Here is a 16507-nt window from a genome sequence, read left to right as displayed (position 1 = left end):
AAAGCCCAATTTAGTAGGAAAAGGAAATACTGTTTCTTTTTACAAACATATATTTATATTTTCAATTCACTTCATTCAAAATGTCGCTTATCCTTAGGAAGAATGGAGAAACAAATAAACAAAAAAGCCCCCTAAAAGATCAGGGCCATTAATGGATCTTTTGCCTAACACACTGTGCAGCAACAGCTACACCTAGGGGCCAGGGATAAGTAGTGAAGTTTTCCAGCTATAAAGTTATAATAAAAGGTAAATTTGGAAATAGCTATTTTTCAACTTACTTAAGGTTCTAGAGTAAGGATTATCTTTCACTACAAATTATGTTTCAAGGAAACACTTGAGAATCTTTGGGGAACAAAGGCCTTAGTTCAGAAGCTTGAAGCAAGCGTCCTGATAATTCAGTTTAAAAAAGTGGCTAAAATAAAACTCAAACCAGAGAGAACATACAAATACTTTATTGCTCACCTTTCACACAAAGCACACCTCCAGCCATTTTCTTTCACAGCTTGACAATATTTACGTGTACAAAAACCCAGCAAGAAGCGTCATGTAGATTTCAGTAAAGGTGAGTGTCAAACATCAACGCAGCCAGGCTTTTGTTTTCTGCAGCAATAATAAAGGGCCTCCTGCTCTAAGCAAAAATCTGTCCTCTTACTTGGTAGTGCATTTTTTCCATTACAAAAAAAGTCTCCTGCCCAAAGCAAACTAACTTGTATTTGCTGAGCCAGTGGTATTAACTCGTGCATAAAACAAATTTCAGTTTGCTGTTTCTTCTAGCAGATTTCAAGTAAAAATAAGGTTGAAGGAGGAACTTGCTTTGAATGGATGCAGGTCAGTTTGAATTGCTATACTTAACTAAATGCCTACGTGTACTATAGGTTCACAACTTAGTTTGCTTTTATAATCTTTACGGATTTTGGCTGTGTTCAAGATTTTCAGAGTTGAGCATATGGTACAGTATTCCATCGAAAGGATAAGGCTACTGAATGTGCTATCTGCAGAAGAGCTCATTTAATAGGAACTGACCTCGAAGTTCTATCATGAAGCAAATGTTGCATAACCTCTCAGAATACAAAGCCAATCAGGGCAGAACTGTGCTTGGAAAATACGCATTAGAATATTTTAAGGAAAATACATATAAATGGATTGTTAATATGAGGTTTCCTAGTTGTAAATCTAAAAAAATCTAGGAGAATCCTCATTTTTCAAAACTGCATATTGAAAACATGAAAACTACTTATTCAAGTAATTTTGTTCAGAAAAATATGCATGTTCTGACTGTGGAATTAGTCTACTGGTCAATTAAAGGCAATTTTAATTACCTTTTAAGAAATTCTTCATACAAAGGAGAGATACTGTATGTGTTTCTCAAATAAACAGCATTATGTAAGTCCATTAAAAAAAAAAAAACCCAAAACGAACAGTATTGTATGAAGACCTACAAATGCTTATGCCAAGCAGGAATCTGCCTGTCACCTGTGGTCTCACATTAACTCAACATCAATGCTGGATTCAGGATTCTGAAACTAAGTTTCTATTACTTGAGCTCTAGCAAAATATAAGGTTCTGTAGCCTCAACTAGTATAATGTCTGCCCTGTCCAAATCCAGAATGATTATACTGATAACCTCCATGCTGGAAGTGCTGTTCAAACTGTCCCCCCTGGTGATAATTCTGGCTCCCTCTTCCTCCCCAACCTCCTCCCTGGCCTGCGCGTCCACCACCTCGGCCTCCGCGACCACCTCTCCCTCCGCGACCACTGCCTCGATCACCATGATGCCCTCCATCTTGGTATCTACTGTCCTGCTGATATCCACTGCCCTGGTATCCACTTCCTGTATATGTAGATGTTTGGAAGCCACCATAACCACCACCCTGGTAGCCACCACTGTGGCCACCGTGATAGCCACCCGGCTGGAAACCGGAATCTCGGTAACTACCATCTTGGTAGCCACCGCCCCCTCCACTCCCTCCGTCTGTCCAGCCTCCTTGATGCTTATTTCCTCTTCCTCCCCCTCGGCCACCATGGTCGTAGCCACCACGTCCGCCCCTCCCCCCTCCTTGTTCATGACCTCCTCGCCCTCCATATGAGGCATGTTCATAACCACCTCTCCCTGCTCCGCGGCCTCCTGCTGGCTGCTGGGCGCCATCCTGCCTTTTCTGCCATGGTGGCATCTCCGGGGGTGGAGGTTCAATTTCATTGGGCCTACCTCCTCTGTCAGGAACCCTGCCCATCAACACCTATGGGATAAGAAAGACATTTAAAATTTTGAATTACTTTATTTTATAAACAGAAATAAATGTATGTGAAAGAAAATTAAAGGTACTCTCATTACCTTATTGATGGCACAGGCAGTCTTTTCTCTTATAGAGCCACTGCTTGTCCTTAAAATCTTTGACAAGTCTTGTCTTGCGGCCAAAAGGTGGGCAACAGAAATAGTACTTTTAGGAGATAAGACTGAGCGCTTTGGCTGGTAAACCTTCGCTAATTTTTCTGTCTGACTCTGTGAAAGGAAGTGTTCAAAGACAAATGTCAATTTTCAAGATGACATAGAAACGTTGATATTAAATAAGATTTCCAAAATGTCTGATGATAATATTTACTAGGCTCCAGATGACAGAAGAAGTTACATACTCACCACTGCTCCTGTCTAGTGAAGAACTAACTTAAGAGTACAGCTGAGATAAAGCCCCTTTACCCCCATATCCCCAAGGAATGATGGGGGGAGGGGGATATGGGGGTAAAAGGACTTCCCTTTGAAAAGGATGGTGGGGCAAAAAGGTTCCCCATGCCATTGGTCTCAGATCAAACACCTTCATCTTATCTATTTAAATATAAGAATGGAAACCCATTTCTACAATTTTGCTTTTTAAATTTTCTCATCTGCTTACTATGAGATAAAAAAAAGTTACCTGTGACTAACTTGAACTAATTATGTTAACATGATACATATTTCTTGCAAAAGTGATCGCCCATGTAATACTTTCCTCTATTATAAACAATAATTAAGAAAAAGAGTCTACTTTAACCATTTAGTAGAAGTACATTTAATGCATGTGTAACATAAGACCACAAAAGATGAATGAACAAAGGATATAAAGAGCAAGTTAGGGCTTTCCTGGTGGCGCAGTGCTTAAGAATCCGCCTGCTAATGCAGGGTACACGGGCTCGAGCCCTGGTGTGGGAAGATCCCACATTCCACAGAGCAACTAAGCCCATGTGCCACAACTACTGAGCCTGCACTCTAGAGCCCGTGAGTTACAACTCCTGAGCCCACGTGCCTACAGCCCACACTCTGCAACGAGAAGCCACCGCAATGAGAAGCCCGGGCACTGCAACGAAGAGTAGCCCCCGATCACTGCAACTAGAGAAAAGCCCACGCGCAGCAACAAAGACCCAACACAGCCAAAAACAAACAAATAAATAAATAAATTTAATTAAAAACAAACAAACCAACCCCCAGAACTGTAGTGTTAATGCCTTGGGTCAATGCACATCCATCAATCATTACATGCTTTTCTAGCTGAGAGTTGCAGGTTTTCGTTTTTGAAGTATATGTATTATGCTGAGAGTAAAATGATTGTTTTTATCAAAGACAGCTTAAGAAAGGACTGGTATTTCCTCAACAGTCCCAGAAGAGAACAGTTTATTCCTCATGTTACTACTGACTCACTGTGAGATCTCAGGCAAAACCTTCCATGTACCTGGCTTTCCATTTATTTAGTTGCAAAATAAGGGGAGTTAAGACCGATCTCTAAAACCCCTTTCCAACACTAAGATACTGTAACTCAATAAATATCTACCCCATCAATTTAGCAGCTAAATAGGACTATGCTATGGTTTAAAGATTTTAGGTGAAACTAATGTATTAGTAAGATAATTGGAGAACTAAACTAAAGAAAAACATTTTCTCAGTCAATTAAAATTCAGAGAAAAATCTACTTTTAAAAATGAACGCACTGGGCTTCCCTGGTGGCGCAGTGGTTGAGAGTCTGCCTGCCGATGCAGGGGACATGGGTTTGTGCCCTGGTCCGGGAAGATCCCACATGCCGCGGAGCAGCTAGGCCCATGAGCCACGGCTGCTGAGCCTGCGTCCAGAGCCTGTGCTCCGCAACAGGAGAGACCACAACAGTGAGAGGCCCACCAAAAAAAAAAAAAAAAGAATGCACTATTAAGGGAACATCGAATACTAACATATTTGGACCAACCTCCACATAAATTCAAGAATTAGTTCCATTTCAGGGTTCTAAGAAGGTCAAATTAATCAATTGCGCCAATTAATTACCACTTACTGATAAAACAGTAGATATTTAATAAATACCTGTTGAATGACCAAGACCTTCACCTGGATTATCTTACTGAAGCTGAAATAAAACAAAGCCTTACCAGATTCTCCAATTCTCTATAAATGGATCATAGTATTTGGTCCTCCAAAACCAGTATGTCTAATTTAATTAATTTATTTAATTAGCAAGTTAAATTGCTAGCTTAAAGTACAGTAAACAAATAATTGTAAAATTTATTATTTTTAGTAATTTTCAGATAGTCTCTCCTTTTCTCTCACAAATGGGAACTCCCAGTAGGGTTTATAACATAGCTTTGTTGGAAAATATTAAAAAATTGAAAAATAAATGTTTTTATTATTGCTGAATGGCTGAAAGAATTGCTACTCAGTAACTCACTAAAGAAAACCTCCTATGTGTGTCTCCTATGTATTTCTCTTATAGTCTCCATTGTATCTAAACTGAGCTAAGAATGTTTAAGGATCATGTTTATAAATACTCTGCTGTTTTAAACGATATAATATGTACCTTAGCTCTGTCAGACCAGCCAAAAGACTGGACAGTGACATCCAAACGTTTTATCAGCAGCTTCCTCCGAACTTCATATTCATTGGCTACGGCTTGGTTAATTGCTTCTATCTTTTCCTGAAACAAAATTAAAAAGAGCAGTTAGAATTTAAATCTACTTGACCCCCTATTCCAAAAGGGCAGAAACTGTATCTGTTTTATTCACAACGGAATCTCCAGCACTCAGCACAAAATGAATTAGGTTATTTAATAAATAGAATAAGAAGTTATAATAAACTAATGAAATGATAGGCATAACAATGTTGTCTCAAAACATAATAAAGAATATGTAAAGTACAAAATTCTCATTTAGTTTTCCTATAAGTCACTGTGTGAAGCTCAGCCCAGTGAAGTTTTTGGCTTGAAGGCAACCCATTTGGCAATTAGAAACATGCATCATACTGAACTTCAATTTAATCAGCTGTGTGAAATATTTACAAATTATGAAAGAAGTGCTTCTAATCTTACATAAATAAAATTATTTTGGATAAATCTTAAGATTAACAAAAATGATTCTAAGGATGTCCACCTAGGAAACTACATTTTAGAAAATACAACTTCAAAAACACAAACATAAATATCCTGAGATAGGTAGATGGCTCCTTACAAAGTTTACTCAGGATGATTACTACTCACCCAGTGGGCCGGTCCCATTGGCTTCTTCAATAAAGGCTTTCCCACATGATTAGGTGGAACTTTTGCTAATGTTTCCTTTAACTGACACAAAAACATAAATGAATGAATAAACAAATCTAAAAATAAAACACATCCTCCTCATCTTCCCAATTCCCATCTTATCTTGCCATCAAAAGAAGATTCCTGACAGAGGCAAAGGTGGAGGATGTTTTGAAATGTACAAGACCCACATGATAAAGACACTCACTTGACCCACTCCTCACGTGTCTATGGAAGCATGAGTCCTTCACTGAACCTAGAACAGTGCCTGACAACAGTGGGCATTCAATGTGTATTTGCTGAATGAATGAATGAACACACAGAAAAATATGGACTATGGATACACTGCTGCTCCCTTGTAGAGTTCAGCCAAATTTGTGCACCATGGCGTCCATCTACCCCACAATGCAAATGTACCAATTCTTAGAGTCCAGCAGATATGCATATGGAGAATAACTCCGGTATAACAAATATTATTCTCTTCTGTTCATTAATTTTTAATTAAAATTGCTTGTTCCTCATCAATTATATAAAAACTCTTAACTGTTGATAACGTGGTATAAAATAATTCTGACTTATTTGCACATAGTAGATTATATTAGCAGTCAACATATCTAGTTTGCCAGTTGAAACGTGTAAGACTCGAAGTGACTGGATTAAAATCCCAAAACATTTACATCCTTTTCTGTCCAGTCAGTGGGGAGAATGGTGGTTACATTTAATGATAAGGACCTTAAAATTAATTGCATCAAAGTCCAATGATAAAATAACTTTTAAATGGATGTAAGTCCTAATTCTTTTTACATTATTTCTAGCTTATTTCAGTTTAGAAATCAAAGTGCAAAGTTTCCTTTTGAAAAAGAAACATGCTAACATGTTAAAAAAAAAAAACAGTAAAATACCAATTTCTCTTGAAGGTATCTAGGACTTAAAACCCAAAACTTATTTAGTAACAATCACTTAATAATATGCACATTAGGTTCCCATTAAGAGAAATTAACTTGCTTCATTTCAAACAACTGTAGGACTATGCCTTTAATACACTACAATCTGGTACTAAAGGTCTTACTTTTTTTTCAATCCCGCTGAAGAATTGGAACATAGTTATATTGGCTGGAGGTTTGGACATTCCTAGAGCAATACATATGCCTTTCAACTCTTGAAAGACCTCACTACCGCCTCCTTCTTGAGCTTTTTTTGGAAGAGTATTCACACAGAGCATTCTGGCAGCTTCTAGTTCTGAGATGAGGTATGCTGAAGTAAACAAAATAAGATTTCAAAATGAGATACAGCTACAATTAATAGTCATAAGTCTGGAGTCACAACTCTATAGACCTAATGATATGTAACTTTTAAAGCTGCAAGAATGGATAAAAACAAGAAAGGAAAACCATTTTTACCTGCAAATGACATAACATATAAACTGGTTCTGTAATTCAGTATTTAACCAATACATGTTTAAAGCCTGATTTAAAAGCAAGCAATTCTTTGAAATCAAAGGATCAAGGTAGATCACATCTTAAAATGTGGATTCTTGCATTTCACTATTAAGGAACCTACAGAACAGGGGCTGGCATCTGTTAACAAATTTGCAAAAGGTGGCAGGTGGCCAATTTTTAGCAACAGTTAAAAAGTTATTATTATTATTTTTTACTTCTCACAACTGATACACACCAGTGATGCAACTATCCTGCCCTCTTACCTTCCAAAACTCAGGTAGTCTGTTTAAGACCAGAGTGAAAGAACATTTTTAAGTAGTCAAAGCTTCACTTACAAGAGAAGGGGGAAAGGACTAAATTTCCAAACATTCCTTTTTTATGGTCTCCAGTAGCCTAAGGTCACCCTCCAGCTGTTCACAGAAAACCCTCTTCCATCTATATTCTTCTCAATATTCCCTTTCCTCCTATGTACCTCATTCTCACCCCCTCCCCTGGGGGAAAAAAAAAAAACCCAAAAGTTTCTAATCATTTCTGGACAGAGTCCTTTCGTATCAATATCATCCCCTTGTGTGTTGATTTCAGGCAGGTATTATGAGGGCTGCAATCTGCTTCAGGTAATTCAGTTGAAGGTATATTCAGTCTCATTACTTTAACCTTCCCAAAGACATTTAACTTGTTATAAAAGATGTTTAATAATCATTTGGATCTCAGGATTTCAGGTTATGTGACAAAGTGAGAACCTTCTGACAATGTTAGGAAGATAGTTTTGGAAAAAGACATTTTCTGGGCTCTTAAGCCCTATTATAAGTATAAAAGAATGATCAGCTTGAATGTCTCATTTCCTACACCCAAGGTGTAATGTGAGAAGTACAGGGGTCATAATTTTGGCAGATCATTTCTGAAAAGCTGCCAAATCCTTTTCTAGAATAAACACAGCTAAGTTTCTGGAAAGGTCTTCTAAATGGGTTTGATAAAATCTTAACGTTCCATATAGTAAACTGTATGAGTTAAAAGATCGAAACAGTAAAACCCCAATGTCATGAAAATTATCAACTATTTTGGCAAATAAGGTTTTATTGGAACACTGCCACACTCTGATTCATTTACATATCATCTACGGCCGCTTACATGCTACAACAGCAGGGTTAAGTAGCTGTGACAGAGACCTTATGGCCCACGAAGCTGAAAATATTTACTATCTGGCCATTTAAGAAAAAGTTTGCCAACCCTTGCTCTAGAAAATCATATATGATTTAATAAATTGGTCTCTAAATTTGGGACAACATAGCTTAGGCATTCACAAAATTAGTTTACCAACACAATTACCACTGAAAAACATTAACTGTAACTGATGTGTTCAAAGTACCAGGAAAGGCACTGTAGGTATTATACACAACAAACAAAAAAGATCTCTACAGACAATCTAGTTAGGAATAAAGAATACATGCATCAAAGATATCTGACTAATTGTACCTAAGGGAAATATCCTAACAACCACAAAGGCCAATGAACAACCACAACAGTTCTTAACCTGATACATGAGAGTTTTTCAGCCACTACAGACTATTAGAGAATAGACTATTCTATTTTACTAACAATTCTAATGAGGTTGGTTTATTTTCCCCCTCAGAATGCAATGTATTAAAAGTTTCAAATCAGTAAGGTAAGGGTGCTGAAAGAAGCAAGTAAAATTATAGCATCGAGATGTGACAACTGATGCTTGGAAAGATGAGAAATATTTATACAGTGCGAAAAGAGAATGAGTATATGTACATAAATGCATACTAGCATGAGAGAGAATACAAACTAGGGAATATTTTCAAAAGGGGAAAGAACAGAAGCAAAGATAAAGAGGAGGAAGGGAGCAGTGTGTATGTATGTACAAAGAATTTGAAGAGCAGAGTAACCTTTTGTTGATTTAGTCATGTAGTTGAGGAGCAAATAGTTGTATATTCTTGAAAAGCTTTTGAGGGGTGATAGCACATTAAAATATAATTATGACCCTGAGTCCAAAATAATAATGTTCAGGACACTTGCTTAAGAAACAGGAAAGAGATAAAGGCATTTTTATAAATATTTATATTCCAAGTGGTTTTTATAAGTATCAGTACCAAAAAGACCAAACTCTGAGCTCTTTGGAAGAGTTAGCTATTCAGGGTCATTACTGAGCTTTCCACACAGCTGTTGTCTTCCTATGTAAGATGACATATTCTAAGTGCCAAATATCAGGTATTGGAAAGGAAAAGCGGTGCTACAAAGGAAGATTCAGTGAGTATACTGTGGCTGAGCCAGTTACTGAAATTATACAATTTGAAGGATAATGAATGCATGCATAAGAACTATATGCAGCAATATCAATATCTAAAGCAATATCTAATGGTATGTGTCTATCCCCTGCCCCCATACCCATCCAGTAACAATCATTTGACAAAGGGGAAATTAAGAAAGTGATTTTGGAATACCTTAGTTCCTAAGTATAATAGCTGTGAACACACCTTTTTTATTTTTTTGACTGAACCTTCAAAATTGGAGTTGCATCATTTTTCAGAAGCCAAAGTTCAGTTGTAAAGACGAACATTTAAAAGATCCTCTGAATGCTGTTTGTCATAATAAGAACTATAATATTCAGTTAACCAAAGTTTACTCTAAGCGTGTCTCAGAATGCTACAAAAATTCTGAGTTTAAGACTACTGGTGGTGTTTATTGGAGAGTTTATATAAGGCAATAAAATTTGTGAGTCTACTTATTGTTTCTCAGGGTGAAGAGAGAAATAGTAGTTAGTATATTTAAAAAACATGGAAGGAGAGAATTTTTCATAAAAATTTACTTCCCAGAATGATCAGTAAGTATAGGAACAATCCAAATAGTATTCCAGAAATGTTTACATTGTAATTTGACATCTTTACAAACAAAACCAAAATCCCCAAACAACTACCCAGCCACAAAGAAATATCAACAAAATACTTTAAATAATTACATTTACCATTTATTGCACCTAGAATGGTTACTGTCCTCAAATAAATTAATTTTAAAAAACCCTTCATTATTCCCACAATATCTTGCTAGTTTATTTTAAAATGTGTTTCTAGTCTAGAACACTGAGGTGTGGTGATCACACACTTGCATAACCCTCCAGCACTACCTTTGGTCATGTTAGGTGAAGCACAGCAGGCTGAGCACCACACCAAATTTAAACCATAAAAGAGTAGCAATTACAAAACAACACTGCTACCAGCACATGGACCCATCATTAGCTTCTTAGTCAGAAATTAAACAAAGTTTTCTTTACACCCATTTATTAGCCATGGAAAACATAAATAAAAAATAATGACTACATTCTAGTAGCCATGAACTTACTGAGCAAAAGGAGGCAGTTCTTCTGAATGAGAAGGCGCTTGGTCACATCCCCAGATGTCAGTGAAAGATATGGACAGTTCATCTCCCCTAGTAGCCCACTCACCTCAAGCTGGAATTCTTCAGCTTCACTTGGGCCTTTTAAGAATTAAAATAATCTTATTTAATAAAGATTATTGTTTTCCCCATTGGCATAGTAATTATATATAAATTGAAAAATTTAATAGTATTTTCCTAATACAAGTTCCTGTCTCTTGTAATTCATCCTTTCTCACACCACTGCCAATCTGCTTTCTTAAACAGTTTTCATTAGGGTATTGCCTTGTTTGAGAACCTTTAATGGCTTTCTTATTTCTACCTCATCCAATCTAATATTTTCTGTTTGCCTTTAAAGATTCTTCATAGCCTCTCTGCTTGCCCTTCCCAGTATATTGTTAGGAGCAGCTCCTACTACATGTATATAGTAGTTACCTACCACCTCCACAAACATCCCCTCTGTTTGTGCCAGGCCAGTCTCCTCACTGTCCCAGGAATGGTCAGTCTCATTTCTACTTGCGTGCCTTCACTTAAGTGACTCCTGGTGATCGATATGCCCTCTACTCTCTCCTCCTCTATCAAACCTCACCTATCCATCAAAGCCCAGTGGTCTTGCTCCTTGATGAAACCTTCCCCAGGGCCTGCTACACTCACTGATTTCCTTCCCCTGTGAACCACAAAGTGAAGTATTTAACCACTGTTCTAATCTCCAGTTGTTTCAGTTGTGCCTAAAATTCCCAGTTAGACTATATTTGAAGATGGTGAACATGATTCGTGTTTCTGTTTTCTCATAACGTTGTCAAGTATAGTGTTTACTGGGTGAACCAAGGAAAAGCAATGCTCTTTCTTCTTTACTATTTTGATAGTTCTCTAACCAATACCACAAAGGGATAAAATTTAACTAACAAACTTTGAGAGTCACTTGATTTGAGTCCATTTTCTCACCTATAAAATGGGAAGAATGTATTATCAATGTTTTGCAAGCTGTGTTCCGTGAACTTCAGTTCCAAAGAACTCCGTTAGAGGCAGCCGGGGAGGAGATAGCTGTGCTCAAAGTAGTCCCTCTCAGCCTCAACTAAAACAGCCACATTTTTTACCTGTTTTATATTGACTTCTATAAGATGTTTTCATTTGAACAACAGGGCTCCTGGTTATAAACAGTTAACACCTATAGGTGTTTTCAAGGGCACCTACAATCTCTGAAATGTAAGGTCAAGAGGCAGCCTGAAGAACACTGGCTCCCAAGCTTTACAGCTGGGGACTGAAGCACTTACTGGTTGTGTGACCTCAGGCAAGGTGCTTAACCTTTGTGCTTCCTTGTTTAACATATAAAAGAGCAATAAAAGCTGCCTGGTAGGGTTGCCCTGAGGTTTAAATGAGTTAACACTAGTAAAGTGCTTAGAATATGGCTAGTGCTCAGTAAGTGTAAGCTGCTGCTACTACTGTTACACTATACTCTCCTTAATAATTAGAACTGGATGCCACTGATGTATACACATTAAATATACTAAATATGCAAGAGTGAGCTCTTCGAAATGGGATTCTGCATGGGAAAAAAATGGGATTATGTGTATAGTTCTCCATAAGGGTGGATTAGCAGGTGGGCATTTTTCTTTATCTCCTGTTATGGGTTTACCTATGATAGGAGGGAACCAGGTTGTGGAGTATCAGATTCCAAGCTTTTGCCTCTTTCGCAGCATCAAAACTAGTGCCAAAGCAGTTAACAAAATTGGCAAATGTAAAACAGCTCTCAACACCATAAATCTGATGGTGCTGGATCTAGTTTTGATGCATCTAGTGATACATTTCTATGACACAGAAAGCTTCTTAGTATTCTTTCTCCCTATGTATAACAGAATTAAAGTGCATTTACATTACATGCTATATGTACTGGAATTTGGTAGTCCTCAGAGAAAAATGCCCCAATTTCTAGTTCTAGCCACCAATTTAAGATCTCACAACTTTTTACAAAGAATGAAAAGTTCATATATACTTGTCTCCATTTTTCTGTGTCTCAGTAATAGGGTCTTTTCAACTTCCACAAATTTTTAACAGTTGTATGACTACATTCCAGTTTTTCAACTTCAGAATCACCTTATCTCTAAAAACAATGGAGGAGAAAAAAGCATTTGGTTTCTTTACAAAATTTTTTTTACATTAACAAAGAACTTGAAATTTCAGCTGTAATACTGATAATGTTCACTTGACAATACAAACTTTATTTTTACATTTTGCACCTAAAACTGAATGTTTACTTACTGTTAGTTGCTTGCACATTTTCGTCTAGTTTACAGAGCACTCTTAATTCAGACACCAACCAAGCACAGAGTTTGGTAAACTCAGGGGAACTGGCTCCAGCAGAGACTGCCTGAGACAGAGCGCCATCTTCTAACAATGGACCCTTGTAACTGGTGAGTAAGAAATTATACTTCAGAAGAATATAAAATCACATCTAATACATTACATCTTCTAACAATGGATCCTTGTAACTGGTAAAAAATTATACTTCAGAAGAATATAAAATCACATCTAATACATTACAGATACAATGTATTTACATTTTTATTTGTATAATTAAGCAATGGTTTAACAAAGATAAATTACAATGACCAGTCTCTAAACTTTCAAATATAAATAAACTAAACCATTACAAAAAACAAGCTAATCCCCTCAAAATATGTGAATATTGAATAGAATCACATGTACTAAATTATGTCAACCTCTGTACATTGACTGAGAGCTCTTATTGTACAAAGGTTTACTTTCTTACTTTAACTGAATTAGTATTAAAACTAGATTATAAGTGATAACTAGTTATACTATAGTTTTCCATTTCAGAAATAAAACTTAGGTTATATTTTCTAGAAATTTTTCCAGAAATTAATTAGATTTGGTTTTTAATGATTTTCTTTAAAAGCAAAAGCTTTCCAATTATTCATTTATTTCCTCCTTCTATATTTAATGATAGTTAAGATTAATAAGATTTACTAGTACCAGAGAAATGTGAAGATTAATTTAATAATTGCTGGTGAGTTGATGCTTGGGTGAACTGGTGCAACTGAATCCCAATTCTTTGTAAGTGATTCAAATGTAATTTTAAAAAATTATTAAATGTTCAAACATTCATAAAAGACAATAGTAACAATGAACCTCAATCTAGAAAGTAGCTAGAATTAAAGATTTTATCATTCTCAAGGTAATTTTAAAATACATATTCTTCAGAAGGTTATTTTATCTTCTTTTAAATGTAATATTGATAAAAGCACTTATTAAATGATACAGTATATGCTTAAGATAATTCGATATTTAGAGGTATAGAGATGTTAGAGAAATCGTAACAGTCAATCCTTCTAAAATATAATTATATGTTTATATATTTAATGGGACAGAAGAAATCTCACACAAAAAATGAGATTATATATAGCCTGGCATCTAGATTCAAAACCACATATTATTAGACAGTGAAATAAAAAAACTAGGCCTAGAAATTTCTCCTTGTGTTACACATTTAAACTTTATTAATATATTCTACAAGTAATTACTGAATTCCTACTGTGTACCAGGTTAAAAATAAATGGTCATTTATTTCTAATATTTCACAGTAAATCCTTGAAAAGTACACGTCATTCAATTAAGGCTAAATTTTAATGACTGAATGCCACCAAACTAGGCAGTTATGGGTTAAAATGTATAGTCAAGTTTTCAGACTATCCACGGTTTACATTACAACCCATCTCCATGATTTATTTAACTGGGGTAATTATAGTAACAATGACTTTTATAGTACCCAAAAGAAGAAAAACATAGTCAACAGAGGATAAAAGAACAATAATGGGAAGAAATGGCATCCATCACCAATTGTTAAGGGACCTCTATCCATGCAGTATGACTACATTTAAATACAGTTTACCTCCATCCTCTCTCTACTCCTCCTTCAAGATTAATCTTAAGTGTCACTTCTTCTAGGAAGCTTAGGACTTGTTTCCTTTCCCAGTTTTCCTTCCCCATTTCCTTTCCTTTTCCTGGCCCTCCTCAGTTCTCCTCACAGCATATCTTCACAGTGTGAACTTCCCTTCTACCTCACTCTGTACCCTTAAGTGCTCAGATCAACACTGTCAACAGAACAAGTGTTCATCAAAAATGTTTACTGAATGGTTTCATGTGTCAAATTTAGCAATTTAGTCTGAGAGGTTCACCAAAAAGACACCATTTTGCTGAATGTGACTTTTACTTAGGCTCTCATCAAAGAAATAAGCCGCCTAAAGTCCAGAATAGTCATGACAATTCAGAGCAAGTTCCAAAGAAAAGAACGATGATAATTCATGTTGACAAAAAAAGATAAGCACTACCATTTTCTTTCATAAAAATCTGTTCCAGGACAAGTTACTTAAATGGGCAGATTTTGGGAACCCAAGGTATCCTTTCCTGAAGAAAAAAGGTTTCCCCCAAAGGTTTCCGTGGCATGGAAAAACCTCGGGGAAGGTTTTGATAAGGGACTTGTTACTTTATAAACATGGTTACCTAAATCTATTTTTCTTTTCTTTCTTCTTTTTTGATACCATACCTGTAGGCAAATATTTAATCATACAGTTTGTTTCTGGAACCACATTTAGCCCAAGAAATTCTAAGTTCTCAAGTTTTAACAGAGTACACTGATCTGGGTGACCCAGTGAGATAAGAATCCCTATTTACAGCTTCGAGATACTGATAAATTATGGTTGAGTTAACTGTCACGAGGAGACACAAAATGCACAACAAATATGCAGAGACTTGGTGGGTGAAGATTCCCCTAAGGGTAAGAGGTAACGGTGGCTCAATGAAGGAGTGTCAGAGTCAAGGGAAACTACCAGTGGTTCCCAAGAAGGTGGTGACAGGTTAAGTGCACAAGTGAGTTAGCAGGCGGAACGTATGCAGCGCACGGACTTGTGGCTGAGGGCAGCCTGGGCACATGCATACATGACTGGGCAAAGCAGATTTTTTTGAGGGTAGGGGGATGGGGTAAGAGTAGGGGCTCAAGACAGGAGCAGGAAGTTTGGAGAACAAGTAGGAAAACAGAGAATCAACTTTGGCAACCTCCCGAGTAAGGGAGTAGGGCAGGAGAATGAGGCGCAAGGAGAGGAGCTCGGGGAGCGTGGTGGCGAGAACCAAAACCCAGACAATGACACGCATGACTGACAAACGCTGCGGGTAACTCGGCTGCAGGAAGCACAGGGGAGGCCTAGGGTATCGCAGCTAGAGGGCCCTGACCCGGCAGGGCAGGCAGTGGACGTGGCATTGGGGTCCCGGAGCTACAGGGAGGCGACAGTCAGGAGCCACGGGGTGCGGCGTGAAGAGGCAGGTGTCTCTGACTGGGGCGGAGGAGGAGTTCGAAGGGCGCCGGCAGCGTGAGGTTTGGGAGACCCGTGCCCTGGAAGTCTTACCCGAGATCTTCCAACGACTCCAAGATGTCACTCTCCATGAGGTCACACTCCATGCCACTGTGGTATTCAAATTTCCGAGTCGTCAGGCTCCCCTCTTCGCCGGTAACGCGTAAACTCGCGCATGCGCTGCCTCCCCGGAACTTCCAAATCGACAGCTGGCGCCTCAGCCGCTGCACTGCGCATGTCTAGAGCGTGCGCAAGAAACTTGGTTCCGCCTGCCGTCCCGCCCCGGCCGGCTAACGGGTGGCCCGGAGACACCGTGTGCACATGCGTATTACTGAATAGTGAAGCTAGCAGCCCCAAGAAGGGCAGGAGGACTGGCTGCGTGGCAGCTGGGCGTGGGGACTAGGCGAGTAGGGGGACGCTCTAACTTATAATTGGGTGTACGCATGTGCGAATCTTGGGGCGAGGCGGGCTGGGAAGTATCGTCGTGGGTGGGGAGGGTCCTGAGACTTGGGTGGGTGCTGGCTGTGAAACTGAGTCTTGGGAGCTCAGTCACCCGAGTGGGTGTCTGCAGCCTGTTGGCATGTTCTACCTTTAGCTGTGGGTTATGGAGAAAGGGGAAATTCGTGCGCTCCGGTCTAATTCTTTAGCACAGGGGTAGACGGGCCAAATGCGGAAAATGGCCGATAACATGCCTTTGTATTTCCTGGTGGCTGTAGTAGCTGTATTTCAGGGTTAGGGAGGAGTCAACTTTCCCTTGATACGAATGTACTCATAAAGTTGTTTCATTCCT

General features: G+C 38.0%; 1 protein-coding gene across 1 annotated transcript; it reads right to left on the bottom strand.

Annotated features, from left to right (window-relative positions):
• Nucleotides 1-436: 436 nt before the first annotated feature.
• On the bottom strand, nt 437-16020 carry FAM98A (family with sequence similarity 98 member A). Its single transcript, XM_059078748.2, has 8 exons — nt 15772-16020; nt 12611-12759; nt 10319-10453; nt 6592-6776; nt 5484-5564; nt 4809-4925; nt 2333-2500; nt 437-2237 (listed from the first exon to the last, which is right to left on the bottom strand). The coding sequence occupies exons 1-8, from the start codon at nt 15822-15824 to the stop codon at nt 1572-1574; spliced, it is 1554 nt and encodes a 517-aa protein (XP_058934731.1). The 5' UTR covers nt 15825-16020; the 3' UTR covers nt 437-1571.
• Between the last annotated feature and the right edge of the window lie 487 nt (nt 16021-16507).

This window comes from Kogia breviceps, chromosome 11 (genome assembly GCF_026419965.1).
Source record: "Kogia breviceps isolate mKogBre1 chromosome 11, mKogBre1 haplotype 1, whole genome shotgun sequence".
NCBI classification, from domain to species: domain Eukaryota; kingdom Metazoa; phylum Chordata; class Mammalia; order Artiodactyla; family Physeteridae; genus Kogia; species Kogia breviceps.
The sequence above is the reverse complement of the archived record's forward strand: the minus strand, read 5'-3'. Positions and strand labels throughout refer to the sequence as shown.